At 38.0% G+C, this 12,482-nt stretch overlaps 1 protein-coding gene across 1 annotated transcript in view; it reads right to left on the reverse strand.

The window, feature by feature from the left end:
* Window positions 1-879: 879 nt before the first annotated feature.
* PTGFR (prostaglandin F receptor) overlaps window positions 880-12,482 on the reverse strand; it is a 56,598-nt gene continuing 44,995 nt past the window's right edge. Inside the window, exon 3 of the mRNA XM_045997931.1 lies at window positions 880-4,723. Coding sequence (XP_045853887.1) covers window positions 4,421-4,723 — 303 coding nt within the window. The 3' untranslated portion in view covers window positions 880-4,420. The remainder of the gene's footprint in view (window positions 4,724-12,482) is intronic.

Below are 12,482 nucleotides of genomic sequence, written 5' to 3' on the forward strand. Positions count from 1 at the left end.
AATTTAAAAAAAAAAGAAAGAAGAAAACAAGTTTTTTCACTTCTTATTCTATATTGACTTTTTAATCTTCTAAAATTCCTATTAATTGCAAACAGCATATGTGGCATTCATTCTGTCTTAGCTTTATAGATTATAGGCTAGTTAAATAATGAATCCTAAATGCTTTCATTCCATGATTTTCTTGAATAAATAAAAACTTTAAAAGAAACAGTTCTACTTTGAATTATGTTAGAAAGGCAAGCATGAAAATATTTGACCTAATAGGGAAATCTTTCATGCTCTCCACCAAGTATTTTCAGTTCTCCTCCAAGGCATATCACAGTATTGCACTAACCTGCTTCCTTGAAGGTAGTAGGCCATCGCTTGCTTTGGCCAGAGATGTGTGAGCAAAAGGAATACGTTTTACCTCCAGGTGGAAGCTCTAAGAGCCAGTTCATGATTCACCACGCTTTTTTCCCCGTAGCAAGGCAAAGAGCAGCAACAGAAGACGGTGGCGGCTTTGTCACCTGAAGTCTGAGTGATTACAAGGGGCAGAGCTCCCCTTCTGAGTGGACATGAGCCATGGGTGAGATGTAAACCCTTTGAGGGTTCATGGCACGAAGACTTGGGCAGCCATTTGTTATCATAGACATGTCTCTGCTATCCTGACATATCTAGGCCAGTGTGTTTTGGAAATTATCAGATTCCCGTTAAAATTTATGACCTGCCTAGGTGAACCACAACAACAACAACAAAAAGGAGGCAGGAAACAGATACCAAAGGTAATAAAAGAAAACAAATGGAAATTCTTCCCACCAAATAGATAAAAATGGAAGTTTAGGTTCGAGTTCCAAGTTTTATACGACCTCCCTAAAAATAGCCACTTTTGGTAAACACTAGTCCAAGTTTATTGTAAATCATTTGTTGGAAGTTTTAAACTAGTCAAAACACTAAAATTCCATGAGTTGCACATTGATACAAGCCACAAAATATACATATCACTCTTTAATCTCATACAGTCCAGCAAGTTTAAGAACACAAAATATATTTATTCACGTAACACATTGTATCTACTGTTAAAATACCTCAGTAACAAGCTGAAGTCCAACATTATTTACCACGTGGTAAAATATTTGACACCCAGATGAAGAAGTAAGAAAATGTGTATTCCCATCCCGTCTTTCATATTCTGACCTTTGTTTATTAATTTGTAGCAATGATGGTGATACAGGCAAAGCTAGCAGCAAGTTTCAAAAAGGTTCATCTATGTGTTTAGCAAGTGCTCTCATCTGGGATCTAAATTCAGATTAGACACAAAACTAAAGCAGGTTTTTCTTTTAAAGACTGAAAATGAGCAAACAAGACTATTTCGTAAAACAGATGTGTGTGTGTGTGTGTGAGAGAGAGAGAGAGAGTTAACTTTTTAGGTATTTTGCACTTCAGCAATGCAAATAATTACAAGAAACTTTCAGCCTTTAGGAAAAAATTTAGAATATTTGTGTCACTTAGTTAAATCCTCAGTAAAAAGTGTGAAACAGTAGGATGTACCTACAACTAATTATGAGTCAGCTTTATCTGTCTTTGTTCATAATCATAAAAACCCATTTGCTGTTGGCTTTTTTGTCTCAGTTTTTAAATTCACCAACAAAACAAAAACCCCTGGCATTTACAAGTCATTTGCCTAGAATAATCAATTTCCCCAGAAGTAATATGATCAGATAGTACGTGAAGTTGTTCAGATACTACTTTACCCAATGAAAAGGATAATTCAATTGCTCTGATGGTCTAATTATAAATTTTAAAACAGACCTTAAAATTTCAAAATTGGTTAACCTGGTAAACACTATTTGTACTACTTATTTCTAGTAATTGGAACAAAGTAATTTTCACTTTAAACATTTCTGTGAAATTTGTTGTTGGAGGCTACACTCTATTATTCAACATACAATAAGATGCCAAACTATACTGAAATATATATAATAACAGAAATAAAATTCTGAACTCAGATATATGTATATTGTGTTCACTTTATTTTCCTTGGACAAAAGGTCTAACACAATGTAAACACGTTCTTTTACTACATTTTTTTTTTCAATTTTTGGTGTCTAATTCTTGGGTTAACCTCATTATAAAACCAACTTATAAAACCAACATTATAAAACCTAAACCTGTGCTCAGATAATGATGTGAATCCCTCCAGGATATGCAGAGAATGACTGTCCTCTCGTTCCCTAATACCTTACATGTCCATGCATTCCCACATATGGTAAGGTCACAGTATCTCCTTGATATAAATGCTCATGGCCAGAGTGACATCATAAAAACCATGACATCATGATATCAGAAAAACCACGATGCCATTTACCTAAAAGCCTTAAGGAGAAGAGGCCTGGAGCCCTGAACGAGAGTTTCTCTGCACATCTTTCCCAGGTCACAGTACATGGAAATGTTTGCTGCAACATCCGACCCAGCCTAAGGAGGAAGGATGAAGCTATGGTTCCTTGTGCCTCAGCTCCCAGGACACCAACACTCCCTTAAGTAGCTGTGGGAAATAAATATCTCCTCTAAGCCATCTAAATATTCTGGGCTTTAAGTGCCCTTGAAACACATGAGAGCATTCATGTAATGTAACGGTGATCAGAAATTGCAATGGCTTTTTTTTTTTTAAGTATATACACTGGATATTTAAATATACATATACACACATATACATATCAAAATAACCAATATGTAATTGCCATTTTAAATAAAAATGCACAAAACTTTGCAATTCCATGCTCATTTTGCAGCGAAAAAAATCTTGTCTGTAACTCAACTTGGCAAGTATTTCATGAGCATCTACTATGTGTTCTATATATGAGAATAACCTAACTTTGTGTGATTCATCATTTACTGTTCTTAAATTAAGAATATCACATGTCCCTGTGTGTCCCCTCTTTAAATTCACTGGAAAAAGTGTTTCCTTTAAAATCTTCAATGAGGTTATTTGCTTAACTTCTTTTCATTTGTTCATAAGAATTTACCAAAATTCACAAAAGTGGATAACTTCCAATGTGTATTACCAGTCAAAAGCAAAAATTTGTGAATGTAATAATCTAAGTCTAGCTGAAACACAGAGATTTCCTGGAGAATGTGAAATCAGTCTCACAGAGAAGGTTAACTTTTTTAAATGGACCACAGGTAATGAAAGCAAAAATTCTTTTACAGAGGCAGAACTACCTACCCTATGTTCTGATGACCCCAAGACATTTTCAATGATCATGACAATTGGGGGTTGGATTACACAAAGAAGCAAAGAAGTCTAAAGTATTACTGGAAATTTGGGGAGAGATCATTATCTCCTGATCTCTTGGTTACCCATAATCATGATCGCCAAGTGCCTGACTAATTGCCAATTTTCCCCTTGACACGGGTAGCATAGGTTCTAGAAGATGCTGTCATACAGATTTAATGAACTAGCTTTCAAGAGAAATTTTTGATATGCGTACGTGTCTATGCATGTGTGTGTGTGCATGTGTGAAGAAAGCACAAACACACTAGCTGCAGATAGTCTTGGAATATTATATATAGACTGTGTTTCTTTTGTTCTCTAATACAGAAATGGCAGTTCAGAGTAGAGCTCCTTTGCCAACAGCTTTGTACCTATCACAGGGGCTTAAGCTCTGTCTGTTCGCATTATCCTTGGCATGCTTCACAGGAACTTCTACCAGGCAAATCCCCCTATGTAGAGCCTTGGTTTCTCTAAAAATCATTTACTGTGCACTAGAATTTTCAGAGGAAAAGATTATGTGAGAACAGTAAATCTACGATTCACACAAGGAGACCTTCCTACAATTTACCATCACAATAATACAAGCAAACAGTCATATTTATCAAAAATGACAAGGATAGGCTCATTCTAAGGAGGCTCGTGAGGTCAGGCAACCTGATGTCCACCTCTGGTGTCATGGAGGTCATTGTAACAAGCCACAGTGAACCCCGTGAGACAGGACCATTCATACATTGATTGAAGGCACATACTGAGCGGTGTAACAGACCAGACCCAACAGTGAGGCCACTCCCCTTCACTGAGCCTCGTTTATCAGGAATAGCTGCAGAGCAATGACCCCCCCCCCCCCCCCGAAAAGCTATTTCACTGTGCAGGTAAGATGCTGTTGGACAAATAAGACACACAAAGGCTTTAGGCTTCAACAGAGTCACTCATTCCAAAAGCATGAATAACACAAAGAAGCCCAAAACATTTTTTCAGTGTGACTCCAAATAAAGGGGGGGGGGGGTGGAATTGCACAGCGAATTTCACAAATTTCAACAGCTGAATCTGACAAAAGGGCCTCCAAACTAACTGCTGAGGTCTGAATTTTCCAGTTAGGCTTTCTGTCTCCAGCCAATTAACTGAAACATTGACAAAACTTTCCCAATGTTGCCCTAGACCTACACTGCCTTACTGTCCTATTAAACCAGGTGCCGGCTGATTTATTTTCTCTGCAACTGGGGACTCAGAAATAGCAGCCACCTTTAAGGAATTTTTAATGGAGCTAAGCTCCCACATGTGCAAGCTAATGACATGGACCCCACAGCAGCGCCGGGAGAGTTTGTAGAGATTCTTCAGGACCGCCTTCCGCAGCAGAATATACACCCAGGGATCTAAGATCTGATTCCATGTTGCCATTCGGAGAGCGAAAATTGTTGTTTCACAGGTCTCCCGAGAATGATCTCCGTTTATTCCAATGTTGGCCATTGTCACCTGCAGAACAAGCAAAATAACAAAATCCATTAATACAGATAATTTCTCAGTCCTAGAGTTGTTTAACTTAACTAGCGAGCCTACAAGGTATCCATTTCACTTTCCACAAAGGGATGTTATTTTACAAAACACTGACATAAAGAAATGAACAGTAGCAGCAACATTGACGTAGACATCTGGATCCTTTGAGTTTTTATTGACATTAAAACTACAAAAATGATAACTTACATGGAAAGTCAAATGTGCACAAATAGAATGACCCAAGAGAGGACAAACACTGATATAAGTAACTGACTTTTTCTTACTTTTGGGAATAGTAAATTGAAAGCCAACACATGTGTGTATGCTTCCATGAAAAAAAACTTTTATATGTAAGAAAAAAAAAGTTTATATGTAAATAAAAGTACAGATAAACTATAGATAAGAGGTTTCTTTTTTTAAATTTATTTATTTGACAGACAGAGATGACGAGCAGGCAGAGAGGCAGGCAGAGAGAGAGGGGGAAGCAGGATCCCTGCTGAGCATGGAGCCCAATGTGGGGCTAGATCCCAGGACCCCGGGATCATGACCCGAGCCGAAGGCAGAGGCTTTAACCCACTGAGCCACTCAGGCGCCCCTAGATAAGAGGTTTTTAGAATGAATTCAGAGCATCTGATACAATTTGCTCATGGAAATGGTGTTGTTCTAGAATGTTACTTTTAGAGTTTTCTGCTTGGTAACTACAATACCAATTTCTTCTTACTTCATATTCCCTTCTCTGCATCCCTCACCCTTGCCTTAACTTGCCTAGAATATTCCAAAAATGCAATGGAATTTTCTAAGGGTTTTGAGGAAATGACTCCACTTAATAGTACCCTGGAGTTAACAATAACAATGTATATTTTGGTCCCATGTATCCATTTCCTGACCACCCATGATGTTAAAAAGGAATAATTTTGTGGAATAAGTTCCGTAAGTGGTCCCAGCTACAACTTAAAACTGGCCTAGTCACTGAGCCTAGCTTTGTGAAAACAAACAGTTGCAGAACAGACATACAAGAAGGCTTTGAAAATACCTTGGTTATAAAAAAAAAAAAAAAGTAAGAATAAATGAACAAAAGGTGAAACCGAAAAATTAAGGGAGGTTTGGACCATTACACCACCAGCATTAAGAGAGGATATAACAAAGCCTAAAATCCAAATGAAAAGAAAATCAAGTCTTTCTTGTCTTCTTAATGGACCGTTATCAGAAGGAAATGTCTTAATTTGGCCTGTTGATATTAATGGCTGAAGGATAAATGCCCCTTATCAAAACCTTCATTATCTACACAACAAAGTACCAGCTCCTTAGCTGGTTCCTGGTTGACACATCTGAGGTCTGCCACAATCTCATCTCCCCTGCACATACCCTATGCTCCAGCCTGCCCTGAAGGCCCTCACCTGTCCCAGACACACTGTGCCCATCTCAGCTTTGGCTTTATTTTGAACTCCTATTCCCCCTTCCTCTGCCTGGTAAATGCCTATCCATCCCTCAAGCCCCATGTAAAAATGGGTTCATCATCATGAAAGTTTCCCCAACTTTACCAACATGGATTAGCAAGTTGTTCTCTCCTCTGTGCCACCACAGCCCCCTGTCCACGGCCAGTTACATCACTTCCCACACTGTATCATAATTATGCATTCATCTTTTTTTTTCTAACATCCAGTTATCATAATTATGCATCTCTTTTTTTTTCTAACATCCAGTACAAAAGTTGACGCCTAGGATATACTCAATAAGTGTTGGAATGAATAAAACTATATTATTTTCTATTCATTGAGACTATTTCTAGAAGCACAGGAACTAGTCATCAGAAGAAAATCTGATCATCCACCATAACCGTCTAATATTTTGAGGCTTAAAATGTTTCTGAAAGCTTTAATACAATGTCACCCACTAGTAAAGGATTCCAAAGTGGTTTATTATCACTCAAAAAAAACAGGATCTTGCAATCCATGCAAATTCCTTGGGAAATGGTTCTTTGCTTCAGGATTCATTTCCTAGGGAAACAATGTATCAAACTGCAGGTCTAAACATTCTGTAGGTCAGTAAAACCAATCAAGTTTCAACACAGAAAAAAAAAAACAAAAAACACAGTCCTAACCCAATAGTACCTGGGTCAGGTATAGACACTATGTCCCTGTTCCCCAAGTTAACCATTAGGATGGAATAAATAAACTTATATGGCCCAGTTTCTCTTAGAAGAAAGCAGAGCCAAGACCCAATGGGCAGTTGGAATGAGATATTCTCATTTTATATTTTTCTTTACTCATCAAATTTACTCATCAAGTATATATTGATTATCTGCTATGTGCTAGGTAATGTGTTAAATGCTGAAGATATAATGGGAAACAAAGTAGGCATGTGCCTGCCCTCAAGTTACTGAAAATCTATTTGCTGGGGTTAAGGGGGGAGATGGGGATTGGTTCAAGGAGGAATGAAGAAGTATTTCTCTTGCCTGGTGAGTATTACATGAATGTATTTCCTATTAATGACTACATGCGTTCCTAGGAATCTCAGGCCCCAGCCAAGAACCTGCTCTGTATAGTTTGGAACAAAGATGCTTCCTGTAATTGCCTGGAACAGCTGGGCCTGGTTTAGAAACACTCAAATTAAAAACACCTGAGTTACATGGCATGCACTTCTCTCTCCCTGAGAACAGCTGTGTGGTCACCAACTGTGCAAAAACACTGTGTCCTCTGCAAGAGGAAATGTATTCGTATACTTTTTAGTATAGTACTGATAATGGCATATCATTGAAAATTCAGGACAACCTAAGTATCCAACAAAAAATAGATTGTGATAATTTCATGTAATGGAAAAGTATGTTAACATTAATGTTTGTGATTACTAAACTCAGTGATCCCAGTTTTGGGGAAAAAAACCCAAGTACATAATTTTGTGTATGTACAGAGAAAAGACTAGGGTGTGTAATAATAGTTCAATTCGTTATCTTCAGACAGTAGAATTACAGAGGATTTTTATTTTCACCTTTGGTTTATCTCTAATTTACTAATTTTTTCAGATAGATTATGCTTTGCTTTTGTAATTTATGCATTCTTTCAAGTGATCTGTTGAAGCACTAAAGAATCAGAACTAATGTGGATTATTACGCATGTCTATGTGTATGTGAATGAGGTGCCACAGAATTGCCTAAAGAGTTTAATCCCTTGGTAAGACTGGCAGGAGAAATGTGGGGGCTGGGGTAAGAATGAGGAAGTCTGCCATTTTCCCTGGGCTCTGTCAATACTCACCTCACAAGCCCAGAGAGCATTCTTCTCTGGTCAGCCTACCCAAACTTGGATTCCAAGGAGTTGTGTACAGATTTTCATCAGACACTCAGCCTTTCATCTATCTGGTTTCCAGCACATGGAACTAGAGAAATATTATGTGTTATTTTTTGAAAATATCTTCCTCTGGACCTTGGCATGTTACACTTGTTCATCCTGGCTAATGATTAGAATACTAACTGAGAAATGCGCAGGACCAAGCATTTGGATATTCTATGGAAAAGTCAATTAATTAACCTGATACCTCTAAACACTCAGCACTAAGATGAGAGAGAAATAATAAAGTCAAAGAAGTGAATGAGATGAAGAAATTATGTTCATTGCTGGTTGCAAAAACCAAAATAGGTAGATGGTGAAATAAAATATCCACTCATTTGGGCCATCTGATACAATTATACCCATTGTTAAGGCCACCAAAATTAATAAATCTGCCAGGCTACTTGACTCATAGATAACAGTTTTATTCTGGAAGTTATTCTATACGTCCTCTACCATTAAGTCTATGTGTATCTGTGGGCCACTGTCAGAGCTCCAGTGGCTGTTCACATTTAAAAGCCATGATAATTTTAGGAGTGCCTGGGTGGCTCAGTGGGTTAAAGCCTCTGCCTTCAGCTCAGGTCATGATTCTAGGGTCCTGGGATCGAGTCCCGCATTGGGCTCTCTGCTCAGGAGGGATCCTGTTTCCCCCTCTCTCTCTGTCTGCTGCTCTGCCTACTTGTGATCTCTCCCTATATATCAAATAAATACATACAATGTTTAAAAAAAAATAAAAGCAACATTAATTTTTAAAATTACGCTTTTGTTCCTCTGCGTAAACATAAAAAATTAATCTATATCTCACTCATATCTGGGATCTAAAACAAGCAACAACAAACTAAACTCACAGATACAGAGAACAGATTGCCGCTTGCCACAGGTGAGGGAACTTCGTGGTGACATTAACTAGACTTCTTGTGATCATTTTGCAATGTACACAAATATCAAATCATTATGTTGTATACCTGAAAGTAAGATGACGTTATATGTCAATTTTATCTCATAAATCAATCTAGCGGCGAGTAGCTTTTGAGTGTTTACTATATCCAGGTATTGTGTTAGATACTAGTGATACAGAGGTGAATATTTAGAGAAATCTCATCTAATATATGATATATGTTGCTTGTTCTTATTTCTATTTCTCAGACTGAAATAGAATCTTCTTGAAAGCATATATTTTCCTCTGATTGGTTCTCTGTTGTATCCCCAGCACCTGGCATAGAGTAGGGCAATCAATATTTGTTGAGTGAATTAAATGAATGAAGTTCCTATGAGGAAAGCCCAGTGAGAAGGCAGTTAAATGCTGTAGCATAAGACAGGCATGTAAAAGATGCCATAGGCCAGGCTATTTACTGACACATGATCTCAGGTGCAGTGATTGAAAATCTGAAGTTTTTGCAATTTTTCTAGTATATCAAAACTTCAGTTATTGATACTTGACTAATTTTGAATTTATGGTGATTCTGCTGTAGTTTATCTAAATTTTCCTTGGCACTATTTTTTTAAGGAAATTTAAATGAATACGTGGTCAAAACCATTTCTGGTGGAATGTCCAACTTCTTTAGACACCAAACTATTTTCTAGAATTTTATCAACATCTATTAGCATACGAACAATATCTCTGACAATTACATACAGTTCTCATCTAGTCACTGAAGCAGGTGTTTTCACACGTTGTTCTCTTATTCTAAGAAGCAGACCATTCCTTCCCTCCTTTCCGTCAACACAGAATAGTAGCATAGAGACATTGACTTTGGGGAATGATAGAGTACACAGAAGTACAATCCACTGATTTGCAAGTTACTGTCCCTTATGATATTATCATCCAAATACTGATCTTTGAGTCTGACACATAAATAACCACAGAGATAGGAGCTAGTTGTAAATATGCAGTTACAACCCAGCCTTATTGGATGGTGAACAAGTCCCATCTAGAACCTTTGCTAAGGAACTGTTCCATTCCATCTCCATGTTTGAGAAGTTGAACCTCTGTGTTATTTGGATGGCTGGTGACTAAGGAACTAGGTACAGATGATAGATTTTTAAGTGCCATAGCACCTATGAGTATTTGCAAATGAGAAATTTCATTTTTTTTTTTTAAGGATTTTATGTATTCATTTGAGAGAGAGAGAGAGACAGAGAGCACATGAGCAAAGAGTGAGGGGCAGAAGACGCAGAAGGAGAAGCAGACTCCCTGCTAAGCAGGGAGCATAGCCTGGGACTCAATAATCCCAGGACCCTGAGATCATGACCTGAGCCAAAGGCAGATGCTTAACCGACTGAGCCAGCCAGGAGCCCTGAGAAATTTCATTTTAGTTGAATTGCAACTAAATTGAATGGTTCCTTTGGAAAAGGAACCTTATGTAAATTACTGAATCCATCTCCAATAAACAGGTGACTTTTAGAGTTAAATATATTTGTGGTGATTTAACCATACAGCATTTGTGAAATAGAATATTTTATTTCTGCAATAGTGACTGCAAAAAAAAACTTCAGGGGGGAAAAATCACTCTTATGCAAATCCAAAAATATAGGTTTAAAGAACTGTAAAAAACTGAAATATAAAAGCTCTAAGAAGATACTTACTTCTTTATAACTATTTTTCCATACTTAAATTGTATAAATGTCTACTCCATTAAATATAAGCAGTAACAATATTTCAGTCATTTTCCACTTACTGACTACTCATTAAGATTATTAAAACACTATTTTGAGCATGGTAGATGATTTAGAGATAAGTAAGACAAAAATACTACAATGGGAGGAAGACAAGAGCGTATGGTATTTCTTGTACCCCAGCTGTGGAAAAGCTGCAAAATATTGCCACAAAATACAAACATTTGTACAGAGTAACTTTTTATTTTCTACTGGATGTATTGACAGAAGACTAACCAATCACCCAGTTGACAACACATTCCTGCCTCTGCCGAAAGACTCCCAGAGTTGCGAAGAAATGAGAAAATAGGACATGCTGGGTAGCTTCCATCCCCTTTGGAATGGGACAATCCCAACCATATGGGCATCTTCGCTCCTTCACACCAGCTAAGAAATGGTGTGTAAAACGAGCAGTGGGAAAAATTTTTAACTAAGCAGCACATAGAGAAGAAAAAATGTATTATACCTGAAAAATCAAAAAGTTCACCAGAATCAAGACGGTTCATTTGTAGAATCCACATATTTTCATTTGCTAATTCAGGTCTTTTCCCCCGGCATTGTTTTTGTTTTGGGGTTTGTTTTTGTTTTGTTTTGTTTTGAGTCTTTTTAGTGAGAAGATTTATGCCAGAACTCGTAGGAATAACCGTTCATATGGTCCTCAGCTACTAGACTTACAAAATAATGTTGTAACTTCCTTTTCCGACACTTCTTAAGGGAATAAAATATAGTCATTTATTCCGGGATACCAAACATAAAAAAATGTAAAATAAAATGTGTATGTGTTATGTTACATGTGGTCACTTAAGAAAAACTACAGAATATGTAAAATAAATACAATCAAAAGATATACACTAGAGACCAAATAAAGTACTAAGTCACAATAAAGAGAAATTGTTCCTAACTGAATGAGAAACTACACGGTTAAGAAAACATCCTTATGACAAACCTCAGACCCCCACAGAACTTGACCACTATGAAAACACAGGCCAGCATGAGTCCAGAGAACTGGTCATTCCCGCGGTTATGGGATCCTGAGTCATGTGAAAGGCAGAAAGTCTCCTGTAAACCAGAACGTGTCACATGGGAGTGAGACACAGCCGATAATACTAACAACAGAGAATAGAGCTGAGTATTCCTGTGCTAGGAAGCCTCTTCTTTACCTGTGGGTCAAATAACCATCCTAACAATGCTGGGACATTTGCATTGTTATCTGCATCTTACACAAATGCAAAGTCCGGTTCGGCAAGATAAGGGACCAATCCGTGGGAAACAGCAGAGCCTGTCCAGGGCCTGTCCTTCTAATGACTCCACTCAAAGGCTTACAGGCCCCTGCTGTGCTCAAACTTCTTACCAAACTTTACCCAGACAAGAGGAGAGAACGCCTTCAGAGGAGTGGGAGACACTATGGGAAGCAGTTGCCTGAAGGAACAGAGACTTCAACAGCAACCACACAGAGGGAAGGACACCTTTAGAATCTGTTTCAGCACAAGAAAAGGGCATTTCCTGGCCCTGTTCTTGCTACTTCTCCTGCCAACATCCCCACCCACCCTGAGGCAATGCTGGGATGGAAGGAGAAAACAATGCAGATGGAGGCCCTGTTCCCACTGTAAAAAATGCCTGAAGAAGCCTTTCTCTTTCTGCCTTTAGATTTACACAAATACACACACATTGCCCCTAAGATAGGCCAAGGATGACCAGACGGGCAACTAACCGGGATTTAGGATTGATGTCTCCTAGTTGGAGGGACCCAGGGAATTCTG

Source organism: Meles meles, chromosome 1 (genome assembly GCF_922984935.1).
Source record: "Meles meles chromosome 1, mMelMel3.1 paternal haplotype, whole genome shotgun sequence".
NCBI classification, from domain to species: Eukaryota; Metazoa; Chordata; class Mammalia; order Carnivora; family Mustelidae; genus Meles; species Meles meles.